Genomic DNA, 14,372 nt, shown 5'->3' with positions numbered 1-14,372 from the left:
TAGTTGTTTTCCCTTTATTAGAAAAGCATGTCCCACAAAAAGACTAGAAAGGAAGACAGTTGGTACAAAATACAATACATGGATTCAAATGCAAATTTCCTCCTTTGATCACAACATGAGTGCACATTGGTGTGAGTAGGCTCCGCTGCATCATAGGGCCTCTCCAATGTGGGAACCAATCTCATAAGCACTACACAAAATGAGTCCCTGCAGAAAAAAAAGTGACTATTTACAATGAAACTCTACAGCTATTCAGATGGGGCGCAGACCGTGGCGCGCCACTTGACCCGAGTAGACAATGGCTTAAACACAGCCACAGCGTCATTCATGTAAAACTGAGACACAATTACCATAAAAGAAATGAAATGATACACTCATAGGCAACAGATATCAGTATCTGACATTCTGAAGTGTTTGCATTCAATGAAGCGTTGGATTTGCTCATTACCAAACCTCTTTGCTGCAGCACTTTACTTGAAATGCAGTGATGCATTACAAGCAGATTATAAACCCATTAGAAGCATAGATGAACTGCGTAGGCAAACATAAGAAAATTACATTCATTTCAATGTCATTTTCCATAAAATTGCCGCATGAAGTATTCAACCCCTTATTTTTGCAGTGTTTATCATATCATTCTCTGATTTATAATAATTATCCTAGACTTTACGATGTGCTTACAATGCGTTAATGATGCCTTATAATGCCTTATGAGCACCACTTCAAGTAAAGTGTTACCGAGAAATGAATAGGTACGACATGGTGGCTTTTGGCACACATTATTAGTAGATTGGCTGAAATGTTGGTGATGCCTCTGCGCAAAAACAAATGTCCGAGAACAAACACTCTATACATAATGTTTCTTGTCAAAGTCCCCGTTGACTGTGATTGTCTTGGTGGGAGCGTATTTGATGGGATAGGCGCTCCTGACCCCCTCTGGACAGGAGCAGCACAGCAGGGTCCCGCCGAGGAGCAGCAGCGCCGTGGCCGCCCAGCCGATGTAGATAGCCGCCCCTATCTCCCGCTTCTTGGACGGAGGCACCTGCGGGTTGTGGAAGTCCACTATGATGTTGTTGGCCAACCAGCAGAGAGGAACCAGCACGAAAAGCGCGCTGATGATGTAGATGACCCCTCCGGCGTTGACCACTTTAGCCTTGATAGATTCATCCTTGATGCAGTTGGTGCACTGCGCCCCGGCGATGGTCACGGACAGGGCTGCGACCCCCAGCACGGCGGAGATCACCGTCAGGGCGCGGGCCGTCTGCAGGTCCTGGGCGAGGGCCAGGACCGAGTCGTGGACTTTACACTGCATCTGCCCCGTGCTCTGCACCACGCAGGACATCCACAGCCCGTCCCAGATGGTCTGTGCCACCACTATGTTGGAGTCGATGAAAGCGGTCACCTTCCACATCGGCAGCCCGCAGGCGACCATCACCAGCAGCGACCCCGTGACGCACAGCGCCAAGCCGACGAACTCCAAACACGCAGACAGCATGGTTACTTTTTAATTTTTCTGATACTCCTTCCTTAGAATAAGAATTTCAGAGTGTCTTATCTTGGTATTTTCTTCCCTTTAGTCAGCTGCCTTGTCTTGAAATATTGGCACAGGCGGCCTAGTGATGGTGACCAGATGCTGTGTGCAGGTCTTCGGTGTCTTCAGTGTCGCCCTTATTCACTGAGTCTGTCCGCTGCGTGGCTTGTCATTTATGGGACCACCAGACCGACGCTACTGGGCACACACATTAAAACAAAGCGCAGCAACTTTGGGCCAATCAGCGGTGAATTCATCTTCGTCTCAGCCAATGAGGGTCTTTGCGCGTGTGTGTGAGCGCGCGCACTGGGTCTGTGAGAGTATTTACCAGTCGAGGTCAGTGTGCTAACAGAGAGAGGAACACACCAGATGTGTGGTGTCTTCCTGTAATTCACAATCAGTTGGACCGGGGGGGAAAAAAGCAGGCTTTAACGACTTGACGCAGAGACAAAGACATCTGCATGAGGTTTATTAGGATTACAAACTCTTCATTTGAGCCCATATTAAAAGATGTGGGACATACAGATGCCACTGTTTAAAATATGAATAAAAACATAGACATAGACAACATAGAACATATCTGAAAGCTCAACAACATGTTAAATACATGGAGAGAAAAAAACGTTTGTGTTATTCTTGTTAGATTTGCACACTATTGGAAACATAATTGTTGATGAACAATGAATAAAAGGTTAGGTGAGATATGTCCAAAACGTGGATACACAGTAATGGGGTAACAGTTCTAGGTTCACAATAGTGTGTGTGTGTTGCTGTGACAACTGAGTTTACCTTCATGTGAGGGAGCAGCTGAATAAGGACAAGGCTTTGTTCGTTTGAAATTGCGACATTAATTTATGAACTTTGTTGCCCATGCTTGACACATATTTTACTGTGGCTACCACTGTTATTATGACCTATTTTTTTTTAGCTTCACAGCATATATTTTGTGGCACACACACACAGAGCCACACAGGATGCACTCCAGAGCAGAGGACAGGGCGACCATGTTGATACACGCCATTGTATTCCGACGGTCGATGAAACGTTCCCTCAACCCCCTTTTTGTTATGGTGCTTTAAGTGGACTCACTGGCGAGATATGCTCCAACCTGAGTCAACCTAACGTGATTTTACACATCCGACACGGAGCGGAGAGGAGATGCAAACTCAGCAGTGTGATGAGAGAAGCTGAGACACCCAGGAGGCCCAGAAGTCAGTCACCGGGGATCGTGTTGTTTTGAAATTTGAAATTAGAATACACCCAAACTGAATTACCCATTATCACATTCTTGCTGGAAGGTCTGCTGTATACTAGTCTGAAAATAGAAACTGGCACAGAGGTCACTATGTGTGTGTGTGTGTGTGTACGAACTGACCACTTTTGGTGTTTACCGCAGAGAAAGTGATGCGTGTTGATAACAGTGCGGACCACACCTAATTGCCCTGCTACCATGTAGGAAACACAGTCTCAGGACAAGCCAAACCTTCTAGTCATGAGACTTTGTCCCGCAACTCATCTCCTTATATAGACTCAGGATTGGAGGATCCCGGAGGTATCAGATGAGGGTTTCGCCCGCTGACTGATCCATTTGGACGGAGATAAACACAAACAGGGTGGAGGAAGAGCTGGGTTACCGAGATAAAGACTTTGAACCAAAACAAGAGCGGAATGAACCGAAGGATGAATATTTGTCTCGATTTGGATATAATATATGCAGAAAACTCATTTTTCTTTACCGCAATCAACCGTGATTTTGCCTGAAATTATTATTGTTATTGACAATGCGATGCAATGCAGACCATTATAAGTAACATTTGCAGATTAGAGGCAGAAGCTGCAGGTGTTGGTCCAGCATGGTTGTCAACATGCTGACAAACAACATTCCTTCTACAAAACACAATCAGCTCTCCTTCTGGAAATCCCATTAATGTGTGTATGTGAGATTTGGGTATTGGACACACACACACACACACATGCTCACATACACACAATAAGAATAATAGGATGTGATGTCAAGTAGTAGGTGAGTGGGTCATGCAAAACGTTGTGTGTTCCTGTGTGTTCAGTAACACTCGAACTGCAAACTTAATTACATTACATACATAAAGAATGAAAGCCATGATGAAAACAACAGTGTGTGTGTGCGTGCGCATGTGTGTGTGTGTTAGTGGCCCACTGTGTGTCCTCAGTGGGCCAGATGCTTCCTCTTCTCTTTCAATGGCCGAGTGTTTATAGTTGCCCCAAAAAAAAAAAAAATCCAACCCCCTCTCACTCATTCTTTATATGCCGGTGTTCAGTTCTGCTGTAAAATGATTCCAAAGGGCATTTAATTGAAATGGAAAGAAAATTCTAGCAAATTATGTGAAGATATACAAATTGCAAAATAACCATTTTACAAAAAAAAGTGCTCTTGGTGCCACTTGGACTCCTCAGTCTCATGTGAAATCTGTGTTACTCTGGCTTTAGTTAAGGGGTTTTGAACAAGGTTTTCCTCTCAAATCTGGTTTTATTCTGTCTCATCCTCACTGAAGCGACTTGTCCCTTAACCTCCTGCTTGCAATGATATATATTTGAATATACTTGTTGACATATTTGTGATTGTTGGTCAATAGTCATTCCTCCCCATAAATTAAATAAAGCAACTTGTTCAGTTAACATCGGAAAGAAATTAACTTGTCAAAACATTTTTGGTTATTTTTGGTACTATAGTGGATTGAGAACATCATGATATTTCTTTTCTAACTCATGTTACAGTAAAACACGTTGGATAATAGCATGGCATATTTGAGATTATGTAAAGTATTTTCAAGTTTGTAGAGAAATTTAAATTGAACACTGAACACACAGATTCTATATGGATTTATTAAAGTCTTATGACTGAAATGCCCACTGAAGATAATAGTCCTTTTTCTATGAAGGAGATTAATTCCCTGCACACATTATGTTTTTTGGGGTTTTTTTTATGTTAAATTGTTACTTAAAAGGAAACAAACGGCTAAAAGTCTTAATGAACATTTCTGATACAAATTCCAGAAATTAGTTAAACTCCCACTATTGTGAGCCTTTGAGAGAGCAATTCACATCTTTTAGGTTTTTAACTTGAACTTATTTCCATGTGTGTTATTATTATATTCTAATGGATATTTAGTGTTTCTTCTTCACGAGTTTTGCTTTATGTGAAGATGAGTGGCAGAGGCAGGGCTGCCAGGTGACGTCCTACCCAGGGAGGGGGGTGGCTGAGATGGAGCAGCGCTAGGATGTCCTGTCTCTTATCACTTCCCTTCTCCTCCATTGTTCTCCGAACTGCAGGGAATATTCCCCTCCTCCTTTTCCACATTAAGTCGTTTTATTATACGCGTTGAAATGTCACCTGCCGTGTGCGTTTGGCACTTGCAGACGCGTAAAGGCCTTGGCACTTGTCGTTGCGTGCGTTTGTCCGGGATCAATATTTGGCACGTGTCCTTTGCGGTCGTGTTCAGAGATGTCTTTAATGTTTGTCTTGGGTGTTGGTAGGCCAGTGTGTGTGTGTGTGTGTGTGTGTGTGTGTGGGGCCTCTCTGATCTCTCTCGTCATACTAGACAGATCATCCAAGGTTATGCCCACAGGTAACCCTTCACTCTTATGAAGGATGTGTTATTTTTTTAGTGTCCATGACTAACACATCTTCTGTTACTGTTTTCAACACAACACACGTCTTGCAAGTGCAGTTATAACACACTTGAGTATTGCTTTGTCTCAAACAACATTCACTGATGTGCTGAAAATGACTCATCCTTTTTGAGAGAGTTATAGACGTTCTTTTAGTGCGCTTTAGTGTTCTTTCGGTGTGTGATGTCAGGTCTGGGTTGTGGCTATGGACAGGAATGGAAAGAGTACCAGTGTATCCTATTCTTTGCTGAAATTTGACTTTAGTAGAAGTGAAATTACTGGAGCAAAATTCTACTTAAGATAAGATAAGATAAGATGCACTTTATTGATCCCCTATAGGGAAATCCGGGTGTCACAGCAGCAATGTACAGTGCAATAGCACAATAGCAGAACAAGTTCGGGGAAGGTAATAAGTTAATAAAAATCAAAATAGAAATAAAAATAAAAACAGTGCAGAAATGATATAGTCAATGTACATAGAATAAAAAAATTATGAAATTATACAATTTGCACTCCAATGAATACGATTCGATACGATAATGTAGCACAAAAAGCTCAGTTACAGTCACCAGAGTAAACGTACTCCGTTACTTCCACCCATGGCAGTAGACGTGTTCACTTGAAAGAGGATGACAGTGGCAAAGGCTTGCAGCATGTGTCATACACTCTGCACAGTTGCCTCTAACCAGCCAGAGCCGGTCACAGAGGCAGGGTTATAGTATAAACACGCTGTTGACTCAGAGTGGAGGAAATCCTAGAGCGAGAAAGTCATCGATCAGCCCTGATACGTGATGGGTCCCCCATGATACCGAGCCTTTGATGTCCACTATGCCTTCACTTCCTTTTGATGACTAATTCAACCTGTTATTACAAACAAAGGAAGTGACTGATTTATGGCATTTTAGATTGCTCTTCAGAGCACAATAGGTGATCAGAGCCCATACCAGTCACCTGGTGTGAAGCCAGCCACTCATTTCTTTCTCTTTCACTATGAAGACACTGCCATTTAGTGGATAATAACACAAAGGATTTTCCTATCCAATACTGACATTTTATCATATTAAGACACAAAATTACGGATTACTGGAAAATCTCCCATTACTTTTTTGTTAAATATGGAGAAAAATATATTTTTTTATATTTTTTTTTTAGGTGTCCTCTTCTTTCCTTATGACAATGTTAACTTATTTTCTGTATCTTTTGTTTGTCCTGTTTGTCCTGATTCATAAACTTTATTGAAGAAATGTGCTATATACTGTATATATACATAGCACATTTCTTCAATAAAGTTTATGAAGTGCCTCACAATCAGGGCAAACAAAAGATACAGAAAATAAGTTAACATTTTCATAAGGAAAGAAGAGGACACCTACCAAAGCAAATAAACAATAGTGGAAAGAAAAATATCGTTACATAAAAAATGTCTGCTGAAATAGGTCTAAAAAGTGATTTAAAAGATGACACCGATTCTCCCAGTCTGCACTCCTTGGGGAGCGCAATGCAAAGAGTAGCTGCTCTGACAGTGAAGACCTGGTTTCCTATAGTCTTAAGTGTAGACATCCTCAATATCAGCAGTAGGTTAATGGGCTTTTCTGGCTTGAAGCAGCCTACTCAGAAGGTCTTTAACTATACTGTGTCAAAAAATAACTACATATTGCAAAAATAATAATTACACCAGGAGCTGTGAACAGTGTATGACTACCCACTTCTGCTATGACTTCTGTACTAGATTAGATGTTTTTTTTTTTTCATACTTTCAACCACATCCGGTCTCCTTTTCCTGCTTCTTTATCTGCCTGTATGGTCATCTAACGTATCTTCTTATACCAGAGTGAGTTTTATAAAGTAAACAGAGTTGTTGAGCTAGGACCACAATACCAGGTCAGGTCTTAAGCTGGTGCCAATTTCTAGCCCAATTCTTCCTTGACTTCTTCATCTTCTCATACAATGCCAGTTTGCATGGAGCTCTCCCCTAAGCCACTGGTTGAGACTTTTGAGGTGAAGCTGACAGCAATCAGGCTAATGTGCTGTGCTTCCTGGGAAGGACAGATAGAAATTGTGTTTGAATCTCAGCATATTTATAACCTGTTCTAAGTTCCCTTATGAGCCAGTTCTGTCCATCATAACGAACTGCATAATTTACTCATCAAAATGCGTATCCTGAAAGATGAAGTGATCATTTGCTGGTCAGGAGAACTCTGTCTTACTGGTCTTAACAAAACCGCTCTCTGCTGTCCTCCAGCTGCATCTGCATGGGCTTGTTTTGATTTCCGGAGCCATTTTCCTGCCTTATCTCGCCCCATCAGCTCATTTCCTGCGTGTAACAGCACCGTTTCCTGTCTCCGCTGAGCGCAATCAGAGAGATAGCACAATTAGGGCCTATACCGCACAAAGCGAGCCTTTCCTCTCGTTTCTCTTTCTATTCCGTTGCCTTCACCTCTCTTTCCCTCCGTCTTTCAGTCATATCGCGTAACAATTTTTTTTTGGAACCTCCTGGAAGTCATGAAACGATGGCGTGACATAAGTGGATAATGAATAACCTAGCTATCTCTTCTCTGCTGCCCCCTCCATCTTGTTTATCCCTCGCTATTTGACCCACATATTGTATTTGGAGAAGATCGGGAACAGAACTTCTCAGACACTCTGCTGGGAACAAATGCTTATAATGATTAACCAACACCAACATTACTTCGCATTCTCTTGGTCGTTCCTCTGTCTGTGCAAAAAAATAAATAAATAAGCAGAATGTTTTCCTTCTCTTTCTATCTATCCCCCTCCCCTCCTCTCCTTCTATTGTCCCTCTACCAGGGAAAAGGAGAAAAGGCTCGTTCAGAACAATAAGCATTTCCTCCGGTGAGGTAGCGCGGCCTACAGCAGCTTAGGAGTCACCCTGGAGCACATGTGATGGTCTATTGTGAGGCGGCGTGGTCCAGAGGCCCAGCCTTCCTGAGTTAGCCCGTTTCCTATAGCTGAAGTCATTGTGTGGCCGTGGGCTACATCTCTGTCTGTGGGGAGGAAACACTCACACACACACACACTGATATTCTCACATGGGCTCACGGTGCACATGTACATGCTTCTTGCACACATGCTTGCTTACCCACTCAAGCACAAGCATGCAAGCACACAGAGAGAGAGAGAGCAAGAAAATGGTTCAAAGAGCAATTATTCCTCGAAGAGCCATTTTTGCAAGAACAAAGAGGGGCTTGTGAAGTAAGAGGGGCATCTCCTAATAATGGACTCTTACCAGGAATCACGGTTGATTCCTAGTAGTAAGATTAGAAGCTGTGAATACCTTTGTCCAATGAATGTTGTACAAGCATTAATATGATCACATCTGGACTAGTGTCTATCTGTACAGTCTATTGTACAAATCGACTAAAATAAAGCAACATGTCTTTTGCACAACTGCACTGTAAAAACTCTCCATCTTAACAAGTCATTTAGTCTATTATTGAGTCTTTAATTCGTAATTTTCTTCAAATAAGTGCACAAATCTGCCAGTGGGGTAAGATCATTTCACTTGTTTACAATACAAATCAGCTTGTTTCAAGAATTTTGTAGAATCAAGTGTCATTTTCTTGAAAGATCTGCCTTATTCTGACTCCACTATCATTCTGACTTTCAAGATACTGACACTCATTTCTAGAAAATTCCTGAAAGAATTGAAACTGCATTTGAAACAAGTGGAGTTATCTCACCTCACTGGTAGAATTTCGCTCTTGGGTTGAAGAAAAATAAGATTTAAAGGCTAATAAAGGCTAAATAACTTGTTAAGACGGACGTTTTCTGCAGTGTGCACTTAGTCTCGTTATATTGCCTTTTTCTGCTTGATAAAAAAAATCTGCTTTTCTGTCTGTTAGAATTGTGGCTTTTGATTGGCGTTTGACTGTGCTGTGTTTCATGTGAACCTGAGGAAAAACCGGAAATGTGGATTTGAATACAGCTGTGCAATCCATTATTGTCTCTGACTGAAAAATCACAGCCTGTGCCACTTCCTCATGCGATCTTTATTAGAGTGCAAAAGGAACAATGAGGATTGTGCACGAAATAACAATCAAAGCCGTGTTTTCTTTGATCTACCTCTAATATTCAGTTGGCAAATAACAAAAATGATGCTTATTCCACATGTACACCTTCTTGGCATCACATTTTGCAAGAAACTGAGAATGATCTACTGCAGTGGTTCTCAACGTGGGGTCCGGGGACCACCAGTGGTCCTTGAGGGGGTTCCAGGGGGTCCCCAGCAAATGGATGAATTGTTAAACTTCACCATCATTTAATTTACAAGAAGTTAATATAACTAGAGAATGTAGAAGAATGACTGTTCTGATCATAGTTTCTCTGTTATCTCTCTACCTACAATACAGACAGTCATGGAGTTCTGGACAAAATCATATCTGACAATACTGATATTCTCAGATTTGGGTCCGAGAGATAAAATCTCAACAAATGGGGGTGTGTGGCCTTAATTTTTACTAAATTAGGGGTCCTTGATACGAAAAAGGTTGAGAATCACTTATCTACTCTTTATTTTTACTTGTGTGTGTCCATGTGCATGACTGAAGGTAGAGGTCAGTGTGGTCCGGGTGTCCGTCAGAGCAGAAGAAATCATTTCTGTTTCGGCGGTGGTGGGGAGGGAAGGCTACTCATTGTCTGATCCCCCCCACCACCCCCCACCCACCCACCCATGTAGCCTGTGTGCGAGCACAGGAAACAACAGTCCGTTATGGCACCCTGCTCCCGCCTACAGCCCCACGGTTCCCATCATTGTTCCCCCCCGCTGTCTCCTCCCCTCCTCAGGTAGCTGTCAGTCCCGGAGCGCCAAATCTCACCACCAACCTCACGCCTCCATCCTGCATTGTCCTGCTGTTGTGTGTTTGAATCGCTCACTGTCACTGACCGCTGAGGCTCGTCTGGCCGGTCGGTTGATTAATTAGCAGGTAATTGACCGACAGGATACAGGGAAAATAATTGGCACGTTTTAGGCAGTCACTGGCTGTGTGACAGCTGCTGGCTTGTGGCAAGGAAGTAACTGTTTACTATGGAGTTGTGTAGTAGGTCACCCATTGGATTAGCTGCAGATTTCATGTGAAGCTTCAAAGTCCACTTTAAATTTATTAAGAATACTGGATAATTCAAATGGAGATGCATAGACTAGGGGAAATGCATGGTTTCAAGACATTGTGTTTGTCTATCATTGCAGGTTTGATGCCAGCAGAGTCAAATTCACTTAAAGTGCTGCTCATCCCACACAGCTTCACACAATACTGCATTGTTGTTAGATATTTTCCTCAAAAACAGTACCAGGATATCTATATTGAGATGTGTGAGGGTATGATGACACGTGTGTGTGTGTGTGTGTGTGTGTGTGTGTGTGTGTGGTTCTTATGTAAAGCAGGGTCACTGCTACTTTGATGCTGTTCGACAAATAAATAAACCCTTGCATGAAATTGATCAGACTGTTGGCACTTTCTTTTATCGAACTATATTATTACCTCTGCAATCAGGTCAGTATAAATAAATGATATTTTTTACTTATGAAAGGGTAATGAAAGACCATAAAGATGACATTTATTTTATAGCTTAGTGATTTATTTCATAGGTTCCACTGGTCCTTTATCTGTACTTCCATGACTATACCAGATTAAACAGTGTTTCTTGGCTCAGCCTCAGCAATAGGAAGATTGTAATTTATAATGCCACTTTAGCATGTTATTTTTAGCAACTGTACTCCAGGCAACACCATGAAGAGTCAGATCCATGCTGTAGAGCAGAGAGGTTTTGGAACATTTTGATATTAGAGCGAGAAATGATTCATATCATTAGATATTATCTAGAGCAGGATGGCCTGTGCTAGCAATGGAAAGAGTGAAACAATCTGATCAGAAAAAAAACAAAAAACATTTCTGTGGATTTTGTCACACTGTCTGTCATTATGCTGCTATAACCTCTAAATTAAACAAAACAAAAATGAAACCCTTTCATATTTTCCTATGGACCCCCAAAGTCCATTGTAAAATAGCTTATGGGGAAATACATTTTTCCATTTTTGACTTGATCTTTGACCTCAATTAAGTGATAATGATTATAACTGGTAGAAAGCTGGAGCTAGAAAGCTAGATCAAATTTGGACTCCTTTAGTAATTTAGTCCATATCTTGCCATATTCAACTGACGCCCATTGAGACCCCCTCAGACCCCCTGAAGGACCTCCGGGGGTCCCCGGACCCCGTTTTGGGAACCACTGCTGTAGAATACTGCAGGAAGAGGGCTGTGCTGCCTCTGCCTGGCTTTTCACGTGAACTGCAAGCCAACATGTTTTCACACTAAAAATATGTTGGGGGAAAAAACAGTAGACTGAGAGATCATATATTGTAGCCTATAAAATGACCTTATCGAATAAAATAACATTTTATTGTCAGTTCAAATCAGTGATAGATTAGTTTCCACACATACAGGCGGTATATTGGTCTATCCATCTTCCCGTGCTGGAGGCAAAATCGAGCCTTTATTAAAGGGACCGGCACGGACCCGCCCCTTTAACCCAGTTTGGACGCGTATTCCTCCAGCTGTTCCCAAGATGACGGCCAACAGCAGGTACAGGAGCCGCGCGCTCCGGTCAGGTAAGCGCCTTCACGCGATATGATGTTTCACAGCTGGTAGACTAATTACGCATTTATGAATAGCCATGTATTTGTATTTTTTTTTTTTCCACAAATGCATATTGTGCTCTTTCTTCGGATGCTCTCCTCTCGGGCATCGTCGGGTGTGTGGAACGGCGCTCATCTCTAACGGACTGGTGTCTCTTGGAATGTGGCTTTCATGACTCAGATGATGGAGAGGTAAGGAACTCGTAATGCAGCTTCAGTAAAGGGGGTGGTGGGGGGGGGGGGGGGGGGGGGTGCTGGTTCTCGTTTCCCCGTAATGAAAGAATCACAGTCGGGATGATAGGAGCACTTCAGCGTATTTTAGGACATGTGCTGCTCTTTGTTTTGGCCGCATCCCGCGGCAGGCTGATGTCACGCGGGTCAGTGATGTCAGCCTCTGCACACTTGGACTGTGTGTGTTTCAATAAACACACATAGTATAGGACCTCATGCCAGTCCTGCGCCGAGGTGTCTATATCCCCATTCATTTCCATAAATGAAATATTTGACCAAATAGTTGACCATTTATTCATCACATTAATCCTCATGCTCATTTGTCTGTATCAAAGGCTGACTGCCCATGATTAATGAAAAAAAACTGATTTTGACATTTGAGCTAAATTCAGATAATTTGCCATGAATCAGTAAATAATAATCAGTTGACCAGCCATGCATCAAACTGTCAAACTGTTCCTCATAATCTGCTATGAGACAGTTTCACTTGTCTGTATCCATTTCCCTTACAGTGCTCAGGATCTGTGTACAAAGAAGACTGACGGCCCATAATTAATTAACAACAAAACACCCTGGATGGGAAAATGATCTAAGAATTTGGCACTGGGATGTGTTACCCCCCCCCCCCCCCCTCGCCTAATATCACCATAGCAACTATTGGCATGGACTTGTTTCAGCCACAGATTCTCATCTCTTCTTGGAGATTCAGTGGTGTTAAGTCAGACACACACACACACACACACACACACACACACACACACACTGAGTAGTCCCCAGTATCTTCAAGCAAGATACCCATGGATGCCTCACATGCCTCTCCACTGTCTTGACTATGATCAAGGTCTTTGTCATAACATATATCTTTAGCTGTCCCACCAGAGTTTTATCATTTGCCTTTACTCAATTCTGACTTTTTTTTTAATATAATCTCAGGCAGAACTGTGTGGCAGAGCAGAGACTATAATTCAGAGCAGTGGATGGAGATACAGTACGGCCATATCCTGCAGTCTGAGTGTATTTTTGTGTTTGTGTGTGGGTGTGACTTGCAAGAGCATCCACAGAGAGCATGTCAATATGTAAGCAATACCTACAGAAAGACACACACACATACACACACATACACACACAGCTCGCTGGAGGCAGTTAGTCATCATTCCTCTCTTGAAGACTCCTTTGGTACTCGAGCTAATGGACTAATAGGCTGCAGTAGATTTAGTGTTAAAGGCCCGCTGCACTTGACCTGCACTTCTGCCACATCCCCAAGAGGAATTCTGTATGGAAAACCCTGCAGCACTAATGCAGGATTATACACGATGAGAGGACCACAGTGATTACAGTGAGTCTGGACTTACTGGGATATAACCTAACTCAATTTTGTTCCATTGCATTATTATTATTATTTTTTCATAGTTTTTTTTTTTTTCAGCTCTACTTCCTCTCCATCATGTACGCCTCTCCCCCTCCCCCTCCCCCCTCCCGCCCGCGGCCGCCTGTCACAGTGTATTACAAAACACTCGGAGGAGCTCGGGGCATCCTCTCCGTCTCTCTGGCGCCCCCAACCCCCCCCCCCCCCCCCCCCCACTCCTCGCCACTTCAATAAAACATGAAAGGAATCATGGGAATGTCCTACTAACACGGCTACCATGCAAGAGCGTATAGAGCCGAGACCCGACAGCCTCGGGCCAGCCGTGATGCCTCTCCATGACATTTTATGGCACTGACTTGAATTCCTGATGTATGTGTGTGTGTGTGTGTTTGATTCTAGGAGAAAGAGTACGTCGGTTTTGCAACGCTGCCCAACCAGGTGCACCGGAAGTCAGTGAAGAAGGGATTCGACTTCACCCTCATGGTGGCAGGTGGGAATCACAGACGGGACAATATTTCTTACGAAAAGCATGAAAACAATAATGAAAATGTGTGTATGTGTGTGTGTGGGTGTATTACAGGCGAGTCTGGCCTGGGTAAATCAACACTGGTGAACAGCCTGTTCCTCACAGATCTCCATAAAGACAGAAAACTGCTCAATGCAGAGGGTGAGTCACCGACCAATAAGTCTCTGTATCCTCACTCTTGTGTCTGTAATCACAGCTGAGACTGTGAGCCAGTGTTGAGAGGCATACATTATCTCTGTGATGTGTCTGTTCCTAAAGAGCGCATCAGCCAGACAGTGGAGATCACTAAGCACACAGTGGACATTGAGGAGAAGGGGGTGAAGCTGAAGCTTACTATTGTGGATACGCCAGGCTTTGGAGATGCTGTCAACAACACTGAGTGGTAAGTGTGTGTGTGTGTGTGTGTGTTTTACTGTTG

The 14,372-nt window shown here is 42.8% G+C and overlaps 2 protein-coding genes across 2 annotated transcripts; one reads left to right on the top strand and one right to left on the bottom strand.

Annotated features, from left to right (window-relative positions):
• Window positions 1–1,698, bottom strand: cldn5b (claudin 5b). Its single transcript, XM_071516689.1, has one exon. The coding sequence runs from the start codon at window positions 1,493–1,495 to the stop codon at window positions 848–850; it is 648 nt and encodes a 215-aa protein (XP_071372790.1). The 5' UTR covers window positions 1,496–1,698; the 3' UTR covers window positions 1–847.
• Window positions 1,699–11,761: 10,063 nt separating this feature from the next.
• On the top strand, window positions 11,762–14,336 carry LOC139641999 (septin-5-like; the record flags this gene model as incomplete). Its single annotated transcript, XM_071516684.1, has 5 exons — window positions 11,762–11,804; window positions 12,013–12,023; window positions 13,828–13,918; window positions 14,009–14,095; window positions 14,213–14,336. Coding segments are annotated over exons 1-5 (356 nt in total), but the record flags the coding sequence as incomplete, so codon positions are not given.
• Between the last annotated feature and the right edge of the window lie 36 nt (window positions 14,337–14,372).

This window comes from Centroberyx affinis, unplaced genomic scaffold (assembly GCF_046629955.1).
Source record: "Centroberyx affinis isolate AG114_WGS23_722 - 3 ecotype Tasmania unplaced genomic scaffold, CSIRO-AGI_Caff_v1 ptg000425l_1, whole genome shotgun sequence".
Taxonomy (NCBI): Eukaryota; Metazoa; Chordata; class Actinopteri; order Beryciformes; family Berycidae; genus Centroberyx; species Centroberyx affinis.
This window is presented reverse-complemented; position numbering and strand designations above follow the sequence as displayed.